The sequence below is a fragment of the Aedes aegypti genome, chromosome 3, assembly GCF_002204515.2.
Source record: "Aedes aegypti strain LVP_AGWG chromosome 3, AaegL5.0 Primary Assembly, whole genome shotgun sequence".
Classification (NCBI taxonomy): domain Eukaryota; kingdom Metazoa; phylum Arthropoda; class Insecta; order Diptera; family Culicidae; genus Aedes; species Aedes aegypti.
The window spans coordinates 308,682,302-308,698,250 of record NC_035109.1 but is presented as its reverse complement, the minus strand read 5'-3'; the positions used below and the strand labels follow the sequence as shown (position 1 = coordinate 308,698,250).

General features: G+C 39.6%; 1 protein-coding gene across 2 annotated transcripts in view; it reads left to right on the top strand.

Moving 5' to 3' along the window:
• LOC5575216 (orexin receptor type 2) overlaps positions 1-15,551 on the top strand; it is a 641,361-nt gene extending 625,810 nt beyond the window's left edge. Inside the window, exons 11-13 of one of the 2 annotated variants that reach the window (XM_021850013.1) lie at positions 1,283-1,449; positions 9,803-10,082; positions 14,440-15,551. In XM_021850013.1, the coding sequence (XP_021705705.1) occupies positions 1,283-1,449; positions 9,803-10,082; positions 14,440-14,567 (575 nt within the window). In that variant the 3' untranslated portion in view covers positions 14,568-15,551. Of the gene's footprint in view, positions 1-1,282; positions 1,471-9,802; positions 10,083-14,439 lie in introns of both variants that reach the window. The other variant, XM_021850012.1, reaches the window with a different exon arrangement.
• The last annotated feature ends 398 nt before the right edge of the window (positions 15,552-15,949 follow it).

Below are 15,949 nucleotides of genomic sequence, written 5' to 3'. Positions count from 1 at the left end.
TTATTCGTTCATAATACAATTGATTTTACAGAACCATGTGATGTAGGGTAGGATTATATCAGCCTCAATCAATATGTTTGAAGTGGCTTTAAAATCTGTACCAATGGTTCCAAACCGAAATTCTATCTTCCTTCACAGTGTTAATTAAATCAGAGCAAAATTACTTAAAGATTGATCGTCACACATTATCGTGTGAAAAAGGCTTAAATGGCACATCTTATCCCATCTAAAATGGAAATTAACGTCCAGTTCTAATGTGATAAATGGTTCTAATGACTGCCATGATAGCTCATTTCTTCTGAGTCTTCCATTTCCACTAATTTGCTTCATCGTCCTTCTGTAACGTTTGCTTAGCCTTGATAAACAGTAGACAAACACCTATTAATTGTCTAAAATGAGCAATCTGGGGAAAAACGGGCTCATCTCATCGCTTGGACACACCTTCCCGGAAGTCACGTGTTTCGAACAAACGGCAACAACACCACTGAATTCCTACAAATTTTCAAAGGCAGATACCAACTCTTCGTCAACAGACATTCTGTGGTAATTCAATTTACAGTCACTGAGCTTCCCAAAAACGGTCGGTAGGTATGTGTGCTAATTTCATCATGCCAAGTGGGTTCCCACTTCCATTGAAATTTTGTCAACCATTTCCCAGAACTAATTTCTAGCAAATTGGGACAAAGCTACGCGCTGAATATTAAACACATTTCACATTCTGGCCTCCTTTACTGGTGGGCATTCGACCCAACCTTCGTCGTCGTCGTCGTCGGTCGCAACATTAGTTCAGATTGGAAACGGCCAGGATGGGAATTTTTTGACACAAAATGATGAGGGTGTCAAAATATAATCCTGACTATATTAAAGTCAAATTAGCGTAACGTTTACGTTCAGTATCACTTACAAAAATTGCGCTTGTAACATTATAATGAAGTTTATAACTACGATATAATGATGATAACTTGTATCTTTGTTGTAAACATACAAAACGATAATATTACTATATGATATAATGTTATAAACCATATGTCATATGATAATAAAAAAACCGTCATATATTCACTTATTTTGCATTTTAGCGTAGTAAGAATTATTAATGTAAGTTGAAATAATAACGTTAAACCGTATTTTTATTATTCTTCTATACCATACAATATAAAGTTGAAATTTACATAGTGGTAGAACTACCATCGGCCTAATTATAGACACAAGAATGTTCCAGTTTTATTAAGATTAAATCTTCGATTTACATTTAACATTTCCACGCACGTTTCTGTTGCAGGCAAGTTCCGTCGGGAGTTCAAAAATGCGCTGGAAAAGTGCCACTGCCTGCGGAATCCGCGAGGGCTGGGAGGACGCGTCGGTGGCTACGATGACCGTTCGATGTACCACACGGCCACCCGTATGAATGCCAGCCCCAGCAGTCGAAGCAACTACCACCTGACCAGTGTAAGAAACATTAGCATTAAGGTAGATGAACTTTTTTTCTTTCTTCTCTCTCCCACTCTCTTTTATCTTTGTTTGATGTCGTTCTAACACTGTTCTTCCCTGACTGTGCTTGTGGCTGAAAATTGCTATTTGATGTTTGGCTTTTAATTATTCGCTTGCGAATTTCGATGCTTTGATCTATCGTTGTTGAAAACTCACTCAAGTTGGCATAACCTTCAAAGGTTGAGTACTTCTTAGGAATAATGTGTGATTTTTCGACAAAAAAATGGATCCTACGTAGAGAGAATTTAAGTTTTTCACTGTTACAGTACTGGACATAACAAAGTGCCTACAAATTGGTATTTTTTCGTACAAAATGGTCAAGTTTAGAGGCTTAGATCTCGGCTTCTATAGTTATCTTAGGGACCGTCCATAAATGACGTAGTGTTTTAGGGGGAGGGATGAGTCTAACTTTTGTGACGAATCATGTAGGTAGGGAGGGAGAGTCCGAAACCATTGATTTTTTTTGCATTCTTGTCCTTTATTGCGCTCGGTTCCTCTATCCAGCAGATATTCCGTCTACGAAGTATTTACTTTCCATCCAACCCGTTCTGCTTCACGTTCCTACCTAGTATACTGTTCAGAACCCACCTGGAACGTTCTTCCGAATCTGCTTGCTAGCGGCGATAGACGGCGGAAGATGATCTGGAAAAGCACTTTATAGGCTGCGTTAAGAATGTTGATCGCAGCAGGATCAATCGTGTTGCGCGTCGCTCGCGTGGCATGATAAAATAGTGTCGCGGATCGCGAAACAGGTAGGGGTGTTTGATCCTTTGCTCGTGTAACTATTGATAAACAATCAAATCGCTAAATAAAAATATGTTTTTACGATTTCTATAAATTCAGGTTTGACTTTTGTTCCAGCACTTTATTTAAGCGTTTCTTGCCATTCAAAACATTAAAAAAAATCGTGGGTGGGAAGGTATTACTTACTTACTTATTTGGCTTTACATCAATTATCTTGATAAAGCCTCGCCAACAATATTTCGCCAATTCCCTCGGTTCATGGCCGCTTCTCTCCATCCTCGACTGTGACCCACGCTCTCCAGGTCCTGGTGTACCTGGTCAATCCACCTAGCTCGCTGCGTCCCACGCCTTCATGTTCCGACCGGATTCGTGGCGAACACCATCTTTACAGGGTTGTTGTCCGGCATTCTTGCAACATGCCCTGCCCAGCGTATCCTTCCAGCTTTAGCTACCTTCACGATACTGGGTTCGCCGTAGAGTTGAGCGAGCTCGTGGTTCATGCTTCGCCGCCACACGCCGTTCTCCTGCACGCCACCGAAAATCGTTCTTAGCACTCGGCGTTTGAAAACCCCAAGAGCTTGCAAGTCCTCCTTGAGCATAGTCCACGCCTCATGCCCATAGAGGACTACCGGTCTTATGAGCGTTTTGTACATCGTGCATTTGGTGCGGGGGTGAATCTTTCTTGACCGCAGTTTCTTCTGGAGCCCATAGTAGGTACGACTTCCGCTGATGATGCGCCTTCGTATTTCCCGACTAACATTGTTGTCAGCCGTCAACAAGGATCCGAGGTAGACGAACTCGTCCACCACCTCGAAGGTATCCCCGTCTATCGTAACACTGCTTCCTAGGCGGGCCCTGTCGCGCTCAGTTCCGCCAACCAGCATGTACTTTGTTTTCGACGCATTCACCATTAGCCCGACTCTTGTTGCTTCGCGTTTCAGGCGGGTGAACAAATCTGCCACCGTTTCAAATTTTCTCCCAATAATATCCATGTCGTCCGCGAAGCAAACAAATTGTCCGGATCTCGTGAAAATCATGCCTCGACTGTTAAGTCCGGCTCTCCGCATGACACCTTCAAGCGCAATATTGAACAACAGGCACGAAAGTCCGTCGCCCTGTCGTAATCCCCGCCGAGACTCGAACGAACTGGAGTGTTCGCCCGAGATCTTCACGCAGTTTTGCACACCGTCCATCGTTGCTCTGATCAATCTTGTGAGCTTCCCGGGAAAGCTGTTCTCGTCCATGATTTTCCATAGCTCTACGCGGTCGATACTATCGTATGCCGCCTTGAAATCGATGAACAAATGGTGTGTAGGGACCTGGTACTCACGGCATTTCTGGAGGATTTGCCGCACGGAAAAGATCTGGTCCGTTGTCGAGCGGCCGTCGATGAAACCTGCTTGATAACTTCCCACGAACTCGTTTGCTATAGGTGATAGACGACGGAAGAGAATCTGGGATAGCACTTTGTAGGCGGCGTTTAGGATGGTGATTGCACGATAATTTTCACACTCCAGTTTGTCGCCCTTTTTGTAGATAGGGCATATAACGCCTTGCTTCCACTCCTCCGGTAGTTGTTCCGTTTCCCAGATTCTGACTATCAGCCGATGCAGACAAGCAGCCAACCTGTCCGGGCCCATCTTGATGAGTTCGGCTCCGATACCATCCTTGCCAGCGGCCTTGTTGTTCTTGAGCTGTTGAATGGCACCCTTAACTTCCCCCATCGTGGGAGCTGGTTGGTTTCCGCTGTCCGCTGTGCTGACGTAGCCATCGCCTTCGCTGTCCTGACCTTCTGTGCCTGTGTTCTCTGCGCCATTCAGGTGTTCATCGTAGTGCTGCTTCCACCTTTCGATCACCTCGCGTCCGTCCGTCAAGATGCTCCCATCCTTAGCTCGCGGCACATCTCAGCTCGCGGCACGAAGCCTTTGCGGGATGTGTTGAGCTTCTGATAGAACTTCCGCGTTTCTTGAGAACGGTACAGCAACTCCATCTCTTGGCATTTCACCTCTTCCAGGCGGCGCTTTTTGTCCCGGAATAGGCGGGTTTGCTGTTTCCGCTTCAGTCTGTATCGTTACACGTTTTGCCGCGTACCATGCTGCAGCATTGCAGCCCGCGCTGCATTCTTCTTTTCTAAAACCTCCTGGCACTCCTCGTCGAACCAATCGTTTCTTGAGCTCCGTTCCACATATCCGACAACGCTTTCGGCAGCGTCGTTAATGGCTGCTTTGACTGTCCTCCAGCAGTCCTCAAGAGGGACCCTCTCAAGATGCTGCGCGTACGCATTGGCGACATCCGGTTGTTTCAGCCGCTCGAGATTGTACCGGGGCGGGCGTCGGTACCGTACATTGTTGATGACGGATAGTTTTGGGCGCAGTTTCACCATCACCAGGTAGTGGTCGGAGTCAATGTTGGCGCCACGATAGGTTCTGACGTCGGCTATGTCGGAGAAGTGCCGTCCATCGATCAAAACGTGGTCGATTTGCGATTCTGTCTGCTGAGGTGATCTCCAGGTGTACCGATACGGGAGGCTGTGCTGGAAATAGGTGCTTCGAATGGCCATATTCTTGGAGGCGGCAAAATCTATCAGTCGTAGGCCGTTCTCGTTCGTCAGCCGGTGGGCGCTGAACTTTCCAATCGTCGGTCTGAACTCCTCCTCCTGGCCAACCTGAGCGTTCAAATCTCCTATGATGATCTTGACGTCGTGGCTTGGGCAGCGGTCGTACTCGCATTCGAGCTGCGCGTAAAATGCGTCCTTGTCATCATCAGTGCTTCCGGAGTGTGGGCTATGCACGTTGATTATGCTGAAGTTAAAGAATCGGCCTTTGATTCTTAACTTGCACATTCGTTCATTGATCGGCCACCACCCGATCACGCGCCTTTGCATATCACCCATCACTATGAAAGCTGTTCCCAGCTCGCGTGTGTTGCCGCAGCTCTGGTAGATGGTATGATTACCTCTAAACGTTCGCACCAATGCTCCTGTCCAGCACACCTCCTGCAGCGCTACGATGTCGAAACCGCGGGTCTTCAGTACATCGGAGAGTATGCGAGTACTTCCAATGAAGTTGAGAGATTTGCAGTTCCACGTACCGAGTTTCCAATCGCTAGTCCATTTTCGTCGCTGTGGTCTTTGCCGATTGTTCCGGTCCGTATTCTCTCGTTGACGTTCCTGTGCTATGTGTTTTTACGGTTGGCTTGCAGGGCCTGACACCAACCCCCTAGATTTCCGGAGGACCATTCCCCCTAAATGTTCGGAGGGCCATAGTGCGCAGTTTAGCTTAGAGTCCTTCTCTGGCACTCGGACGATGATCAGCCGCCCCTGACATGGGGAACAGACGCTGTTGTGAGCCGCTCCTAACGTGGAGTACAGACGCTCCAGGTTTGCAAAAGCAAACCCCCCCTTCCCTGTCAGCATACGACCAAAGTTCCCACCGGGGGTTGGTTACCCGATCTTCCCCAAGGTTACTCGTACCCCGGCCAGTACCACGAGGAGGTAGGGATAGGAGTTGCTGGGCAAGAGGCTAAGGACCGCACAAAGGGGTCTATTTTATTCCTGCAGGTACACGAGGTACCAATGGTAAGCCATGCCCAGCCATTTACCGCGCCATGGTAACTAAACCTTGAAAAGAACATTCGTGCAATAAGCTTCGAAAAATGAACATTTGAAAATTTTGCCTCACATATTTGTCACCTTCTTAGCAGTTGGCTAAGGGACCACCGTTACGAAATGTATGTTTTCATCCGGATAAACTATTTCAACCGATGAACGTATGTTGCCTAGTGAGAACAAATGAATAAATTTAGCTGGTATGCAATCAATTCTACTGTTTTAAGTTGGAAATCGTGTTATTTCCACTATGTCGATAACTGGTACAAAGAGTGTATGAGAGCCCAATTATGGCAATACTCTGGAGGCGGTTTGTTTACATTTTTTGATCAGTGAAATAAAAGAAGTGGAGCTATTCTACGGGTGACTTCCACGACGGGACGGTTCGGTAAGGCATTATCCTTATGTTTTGTACTCAATTACTAAGATTTTTCAATCACACGTTCGAAAATGTTCGCGAGCGGAAGATGGTAATTTCATGGTAGAGATGGGTTTTCAGCGACACTCGATTTTTGAATTTTCTCTCTTTTTCCGTTAAAAATTGGCACTGGAAAGGTAATGTGAGATCATTAATGCTGTTTTGTATCATAATTTGCGTTTACACTAAATTTTGACTTCTTTTTCGAAAATTAATTTTCTCCTATGAACCCATTGCAAAAAATTGATTTAAAATCTATTTAACCCAACATTTTTGGAAAATTTTATGATCGATATCTTTATTACATATTAGCGTTGCATTATCATTCACTCTTCATGGCGTTTGAGTTCATTTCGTGCAAATATTCGATAGTCCATAATTGGTACACTTTTATGTCGAATGCTAGGAACCCTATTGCCATAATTGGTACAAAGACAACGCTTTTTAAAATCCATTTTTAGAAGCTTGAAGTCAATTTATTACTAAAACTGTTTAAATCAACAGATTCGCAGGGCTTTAAACTAGCAATTGACACCAACAAGTCATGCTTGCGTTTTAGAAACGCGGCTACAACTTGATTTTTATCACTACTGTTGACATATTGCATCCATAATTGGTACACCTACCCTATTAGCAAAAAAATTGAAATGATAGCAGAACGAAAACAAAATATGATATCGAATATTTCAATGACAAATTTATATCAAATTATGATATCAACTTGATGCTGGAAACAGAATATGTTTTCTACTTGCTTTCTTTTTGATGTTGGACTTTGCTCGGGTAGAGTCCGCGGCTACAAAGCAAAGACATGCTGAAGGTGTGTGGGTTCGATTCCCGGTCGGTCCCAGGATTTTTTCGTAATGGAAATTTCCTTGACTTCCCTGGGTATTAAGTATCATCGTACCTACACGCTAACATGAAAGTACCCATTAATGGGTAAAAAAGTACCCATTTCCATGTAAAGTGGCTTAACTCATTTAAAGAGTAAACTCGACTTACTCATTAAAATGTATTCGCATCGAACTTCAAATAATGGGTATTTTTCACTCTTGACCGCTCATATGAACATGAGTAATAAAACCCCATTATTTTATGAGCGATGCAGCGGATTGAGGTTATGACATAAGTTTTGGTTTAAAAAAAATCCATATAAAGAATATCAGCATAAATAAGGGACTAAATAAAATACAACGTACATTTATTTCATAATTTAACTAAACAAAAATTCAACACGTATACGATCATTTCGCAGACAACCCAGGCTTTACGTAAATCGCTTCAGTCGGCATTAAACTCAGCTGCAGTCATCCAAAAATCTACAATTAGAAAAACCGATTGTTAAAATATCTACTTACTGAGAAGTATCCATTTTCTCCTCCATAATTGAATGTCGAACAATAAGAAAATCCTGACTTTTTTCATTAACACCGAGCGCTAAAAAAATGAAAATGAAAAATGGCGCTATTGCCTTGCAAACTATATCATGTGTACTATGTACCCACTAATATTACCAGGAATGATACTTCATAATGAGGCTAAAGTACCCATTTTTATGTCACTGAAAAGTACCCTTCTTCTGACAACTCCATACTTCGCAAATCGAAATGAATTGATTTTTCAATCAGTTTAGATTACAGAACCTTAGTACAGATGTATATCTATCACTTCCAATACATTTTAGAGTGTTATGTGACATCTAGGAGTCAGTATTGATGTGAGTAATGAGAATAGAAATATACTCACTTGGTAACTACATCACTTTTTTTGAAGTACGTTTTTGAATATGTTCTTAATCACATTTAATCAAACTTCTGCCATCACATGATCATGTTTGAGTAGGAAAATGAACCTGTGAAGGTTCTAGCTGCAAATATTTGCAAATAAGTTAGCAGCGTGCCTTCAAAGTTGTTAGTTTTACCAATAATGGCAATGATAAAATCTTTTTTATATTGTACATCAAAACAAGATCTTCAATAAAATTCCAGTATCTATAGATCCAGCGCTAAAAAATAAAACTGTGAAAATAAAAAAGATATTAAGAAGCAGCAATATATTAACAAATAATTCATTAATTATTTCTTAGTTTTAAGTATTTGAAACATAAGGTTAATTACATTAGGTGGCATGTTCATTATATGGTTTTGGTAGAAATTTGATGTGAAACTGGCTTTATCAATTAATAAATATTTCAAGTATTTATTTAGTATTTACATCTCCGGCACTCAGAATAGTGTTCGATAGCTTTTTATATCCACATACTAAAAACAAGGCTTTTGAGCATGTGAACCAACTCTGAGCAGAGAATCTTCTCAAGTTGGAATAAAAATAGTCCTGATATATTACTTTCAATGTAGAGATTTCATGGTCCTTATCAAGATATACAGTACTTCAGTTAATTTTGGACATGGAAGGAGATATAATTGCAAAGTCGGTTTTATGCACATATAATCATTCATATAACAGAGCCTTCGCATTATGATCTCCGCATCCTAATCAGAATTTTTGAAGTGATATGAATTACGACATCAACATCGACGGAGTTTAAACAGTCAAAAATAATTAATTTGGCGATTTCTCATGGTATTTGCCACTGGATATGGAGTAAAATAATTTATGACCGCTTCGTAGAACAAATGGAACCACTGTGCAACGCTCCCGTTGGTCACCACCAGCAAGCAAGCAATTTGATTGATTTTCAACGCGTACTGTTGTCAGATTCTTCAGATTTGTGCACTTGATATAAAAATATGATCGTACGAAAATTCATCTTAATAAAAAAAAAACTGGTAGGGTAAAAGCACCGGTTTTGGCCAGCCTAAGAGAAAATTTCAATAAAAATTAAATGGGAAGCCATATTTATACTAAAAATATGTCAAATGCAAGCTTTCAATCCATATCATGTGGGTAAAATATCAAAACTGAGCTATAACCATTTTTTTGCTTTGAAAATCCCGTTGGTCAATATAGGTCAACGGAACCAGTTTCAGCCGGAGATTTATCCTCGGTTCCTAAATTGGCCAATCGCATTGATTTCTCATGAGAGTGGCCAAATTAAGAGTGCCCTGGCCAAATTAGGTGTATAAGAGTTAAAATTATAAGGAAAATGAATTGTTTTTCTTATGTTTTGAATCAATTTGGACGAGTAAATGAATGTAGCTTTATCAAGTGAATGTGATCTACTGGACACAAAAGGTTTCATGCTGATTGGCTATGTAAAACAGTGTATAATCCCCTATGGCTACAATTGGCGTATGGCCAAAACCGGTGCTTCTACCCTATATGTATAAGTTATTTAATCCAATTAAATTAGCATCATTCACCTAGCCTTGCTTTTTTATTGATTCAATTCGCACTTTTCTGCTCTGTATGTTACCATAGTATTTAACCGCTGCAAATCCGTGTCGGTTTCTTTTTTGTAATCTGCTTTCGTTGTTCAGCTTCACCCACACTTGATCCGAACCCGGAAAAGTAATTTAAAACTCCCGCCCGTCTTATCTCACCGTTTGCACCTTTTCCGTTTCCTTTTTTCCTCCCAATAGCACACGCAGCAGACATCCTTCAACAATGGCAGTCGCCATCATCACGCCCGGAACAGCATCAATCATCCGGGCAGTTTGACCGGCGCTCCGCAGATCTCCCCGGTGTCCTTCGAGGAGCGGATGGCCCTTACCAAGAACATGGACGGCAACATTGGCTGCGGTGACCCCACCATGGCAGGAACTGCCACCAGTGTTGCCAGTCGAGCGGAAGGCAACAGTAGTGGTCACGTTGGCGCCAACAGCAACACCAATCATCATCATCTGCATCATCATGGCGTTGGTAGGACTCTCTAAAAAAAAGTTACACAAAATCGGGCTCTTCTGGACCAACACAGCATGCCGGTCAACCATTTTGTCACATTTCCTCAAAAATCGATTTTGTGCTGACTTCTGCTTCATTTTCTCAAATTTTACGGCGCACAGAGATGCTTAAGAGCCAGTTCGCGAGAGCCGCAACCCCATCTTGTATCGATGTTCTCCGATCAGGCTGAAATTTTCAGGGATCGTTATTCTATATAAAAGAGGATGTTTTGCAAAATATTACATTTTAATATTAGGGGGAAGTGGGACAAAATGACCCCCAATGATTTCATGTCACTAAACATGCAAAATCACAAAAACTGATATAACTTTAGTAAAAGTGCACGGATTATGTTGAAATTTGGCATGATTACTCTACGCTATATAAAATTTAAGATAAGCATGGTATATGAATTTTGAAAGAACTTCAAATCGAGAAAAAAAAAGTTTTTCATAAAAATTTCAGTGATTTTCAAACCGATTTTTTTCTTACCAACCGAACTAGGTCAAAAAACTAAATATGACGTTTTGTAGGGCAACTCATGGGCTTTCATTTGAGGTATGATCCAGACATGCCGTTCCAAAAAATTTCGAAAAAAAAATTTTTTCGGGCTAGTGCCTTGAACTTGAGCCATTTTGCAAGTACCGCAACCTCCTTGCCCAGAGAGGTTGTATTGATGTTCTCCGATCGAGCTGAAATTTACAGAAGTTGATTTCCTATATAGAAGAATATATTTCGCAAAATTTCAGATTTTTATATTAGGGGTAAGTGGTATAAAATAACCACTAATGATTTTTTTCTCAAATACAATATCAATTAAACTGCTTATAGCAATAGTAAAAATGCACGAATTTGTATAAAATTTTGCGTAAAGTAACGTTCTATGAACTTCAAAATGAACATGGTATTTTGATTTAAAAAAATGTTTCAAATCGGAAAAAGCTGTTTGTTATACAAAATTAGTTTTTTATTCAAATCGACTTATTTTTTGTCAACCGAACTAGGTTAATAAAACTGAATACAGTAATTTCTCGATTATATCACGGATCCAAAAAATTTTGGCGTGATATATTGAAACGTGATATAATGAAAATGTTGTTTCTGCCATATAATTTTCATCAAAATTTGAGCTCAAAGTTCTGCAACTAGAGCGAATGAGATGAAAAGCACGTAAGAGATGGATCAAAAAGATATTTGTTGGTTGTTTGGAATTATTTATCAATTTAAAATGTATGAAATTCATACAATTATTGTGGCGTGATAAAATCGAACAGAAAACCATGTTAAAATCTAGAGTGATATAATGAAGCGATATTAAAACGAGCAGTGATAAAATCGAGAAACTACTTTATGAAGTTTTGTAGCACAACTCAAGAGCTTTCATTCACGGTGTACCGGACACTCTGATATTGAGCATTTCTTCACCACTGGACTATCGCAGAAGTTTTTATAAGTTGCGGAAACGCCAATAAAAGTGAGGGGACTTATTCCTTGTAAATCAGAGAATAAGTGCTCTGAAGACACCAACGTGATTCGATGCATACCCGCACTTTTATTCACTTTTCGCACTTATGAGGCCGCACTTCGCAGTCCAGTGGTGAAAGAAATACACAATAATATTTACCAATAAAATGCTTAATTGAAGGTTACTATGTTTATTTCAATTCTTTCCTTGATATATAATTCAGTTACCATTGACAATTAATTTACAAAAACAAAAAAGTTACTCCAGACGGACTTCTATTCTCCGTGTTTTTTTGTTTTTTTTTCTTTCTTTATTAACGAGATTTTTAGCCCTGGGCTAGTTCATCTCGGGACCAACGGCTTTACTTCTCTTCCGAAGGAAGTCGCCACTGAAATTTTTAGTGACTATCTCGGGGATGGGATTCGATCCCAGGTCCTCGGCGCGAGAGGCGTGTGTTCTAACCACTACACCAGGTCCGTCCCTCCTTCTCCGTGGTGAACTTATATTTGTGATAGTGTCGATGAATACACCTACAACGTATATACAACTTTATTGAATGAAAAATATGATTTTTATATAATGATTGTAACATAATAATATACAAAGTTATAGTTCAAAAGTTTAGTCACACCACATTGCAAAAATATGCTGTAAATAATAATAATAAGTCGAGTCTAGTACACGACACTGAAGACGGCCTTACAGTTGAGGTCGAAATACGCGTATCTGTCAAAAGAAACAAACTATAGTGGAATTAAATGGTATAGTAATAAATTCTGTTATTCATCTACTTGTAAATACAGTGTATACGAGCACTCGACACTGAAGAAGTCTGTAAGTCGCAGACGAAATAGACCTATCTGTCAAGATAAGCAACATATTAGAGTTTAAAGGTATTTGCTCGCCTTACTAGTGATTTTAGTATTTTATTTTTTCTTTTGCAAAAAGTGTAGTCTTAAAGTTCAATTAGTAGTTTTTTTTTCTCTTAATCAGGTAACCAAGTTACAATTAGCACAATTTATAGTTTTAAGGGCAAACGACTCTCGGGTTAAAGTCCCCCTCATCAAGCAACAACAACAAAAATTTATACCTTGTCAACTATCTCATAATAATCTATAGTTTTGCAAGATGTGTTTATTACTATTCAAAAAGAAACTATTTGGCAGAACTATACCTTTCATAAGGAAAAAGTGAGTCAAAATGACCCGTAAAATACACAAAATCACAAGAACTACTGTAACGTATAAACGGATTTTACTGAAAAATATGTTTACTATTGTAAAAATACACCATTTTCGTGAAAAATGCAATTTTTAACAATCTTCCTCTCTCTTACACTCTTTCGTGAAATTTTTAAACATCAAAGCTGGTAAAAGTCAAAATTCCTTTCAAGATATAAACAGTACAGTGCCTCATAGCAGCCATATGTGCAGTCAGTCTAAACTAAGCTAAACTCAATTATTTATAAAATGATCTCTAGCAAAAATATCATCATATAAGGTACACACTCATGTGGCCCTCCCAATCGATCCTATCAAAACATTACCCAAAAAAAATGCGATAGTTGATTCCCAACCAAACAGCGTGAGATGAAACTACGTTTATTACTAAACCGCCGAGGCTGCTAACTAAAAAATATTGGCACAATGCCTTATTGTTATCCACATAATCACTTTTACAAGGAAGTAACATTTCTTTCAGATGTGGCAGCGGCAACACGGTATGATATAATCGGTATTACCACTACCGACAAGAGGCCTCCATACGCTGCTCATACCGTCCGGATTACTATTCACCACGGTACACCGCAAATGAAAGCCCCTGAGTTGCCCTGCAAAATTTCATATTTAATTTTTTGACCTAGTTAGGTTGACAAAAAATAAGTCGATTTGAAAAAAATCTTATTGTACAAAAAAAAACGTTTTTTTTTATTCAAACACCATGTTAATTTTCAAGTTCTATAACGTAAAGTAAACATGCCAAATTTCATATAAATCCGTACATTTTTACTATAGCTATAAGCAGTTTAATTGATTTTATATTTAAAAAAAATCATTAGTGGTTATTTTATACCACTTACCCCTAATATAAAAATCTGAAATTTTGCGCAATCTATTCTTCTATATAGGAAATCAACTCCTGTAAATTTCAGCTCGATCGGAGAACATCAATACAACCTCTCTGGGCAAGGAGGTTGCGGTACTCGCAAAATGGCCCAAGTTCAAGACACTAGCCCGAAAAAAATTTTTTTTTCGAAATTTTTTGGAACGGCATGTTTGAATCATACCTCAAATGAAAGCCCATGAGTTGCCCTACAAAACGTCATATTTAGTTTTTTGACCTAGTTCGGTTGGTAAGAAAAAAATCGGTTTGAAAATCACTGAAATTTTTATGAAAAACTTGTTTTTCTCGATTTGAAGTTCTTTCAAAATTCATATACCATGCTTATCTTAAAGTTTATATGGCGTAGAGTAATCATGCCAAATTTCAACATAATCCGTGCACTTTTACTAAAGTTATATCAGTTTTTGTGATTTTGCATGTTTAGTGACATGAAATCATTGGGGGTCATTTTGTCCCACTTCCCCCTAATATAAAAATCTAATATTTTGCAAAACATCCTCTTTTATATAGAATAACGATCCCTGAAAATTTCAGCCTGATCGGAGAACATCAATACAACTTCCCTTGGAAAGGGGGTTGCGGCTCTCGCGAACTGGCTCTTAATATTACGGAGCTTCTTAGTATAAGAAATCATCCCAAGAGCAGGTTTTTAGCATGTGTTAAAACCATAGGTACACCTGATGTGTTGGTCCAGAAGAGCTAGATTTTGTAGCGAACCGTACTCAATCTTGTATATCTTCGTTCCAGCGTGCAACGGATCGACACCGGATGCCCCGGCGACCACCACCGGAACTGCACCTCCCACCAACGGCGGATCCAGTTCCATGCTAATGATTGTGAATAAATCGAGCAATTGTAAGATTAATGGCACTTGACGCGCGAAGCTGCACGTTTCCTGGCGAAAGAATCGCACCCCCGGCAACAACGAGTGCAGCGAGCGGCCAACGGGAGGGCCACGGGTGGGAATGCAGTTAAATTAATGGGTTGAACGGCCATTGCGGGCAGAGAGTAATTAAAGGAAACAGCACAGACAAACGGGCGTAACACTGACGAAATTTCCATCGGCCATTCAGTTAACGATCATTTCATGCAACATGGATGGATTTCAAAGATACATGTGTTACACTGTTACATCCGTTTATCTTTGGAAACAGTATTGCAACGATGGGCAGTAATGAGTAATTGCCAGAGGCGATGGGGATTGCATGTGGACGGTCGGTGGGTGGCTTGCGTGGGAGAGAAAATGCAACGTTTAATGGATTTCCGTATCGGATTAAGATTGATCGTTGGTCAATTCAATAGGTGTTGGATTGATGAATGGGTTGACGATTGAAAAGTAATACATATGTTTATCGAGATATGAAGAAATTGAATTGAATTCATCGAGAAATGCATGCAACCATTATAGGGATCGTTGGTGAAACGTTTGAAAGAACGCTTAGAGCTAACAAGATTCCTGAGAAAAGTTAGAACGAGAACACAAATAAGTCATGTTTTGGTTTCTGGTAAGTTATGTTTTTGAGGACATCTATTTCTAACTGTTAGAAGGAAACATTCGGTAATTTTGGGATTAAATCCTTATGGATTCACTGGAAATACATATCTTGTAGCATCTCAAAACAAAATTTTGAATGTTCTACTTGAAAAAATCTGAATTGAAAATGAACTTCTTGGAAACGTTTCACAAGGAATTTCAAAATGTATTTTTTCTTTGGAATCTTTTTCAAAATTTCCGTTATAAACTCCTCATAAAAACACTGAGTCAACCTGGATGCCCATCAATGACTACAGCGCAGCAGATTGTAGAGGTTTATCTTTGTTCGTCATAAGCTTCTTCTTTTTTTTTTTTTTTTTTTTTTTCTTTTAATTTCTTTATTAGTATTATTCCAAACATTACATTCATTTCTTATATCTAGGTGTTCTGTGTTATTTGACAACACTATCATCCTAATTTGGTAAAACAAATTTAAGATTTAATTAACATTTTGTTAACAACATATTACATTTCATTTGCCGTAGCAGTTCAGTTTTTTTACAGGTGAGTTGATTTCACCTGCTTATAAGAGAAAAAAAATGTTTTTAATATACTTAACCTAACTTAACCTAAACATATAACGCATTAATCGTGGCAATAGAAGATTGTAACGATTTTTGCCTGAAATTATTAATGATTGTATTTGACATTTGTTCCAATGTTTCAACATTGGATATTCTATGTAACTCATTGGTACTATACCAGGGAGGAAGCGTCAGAATC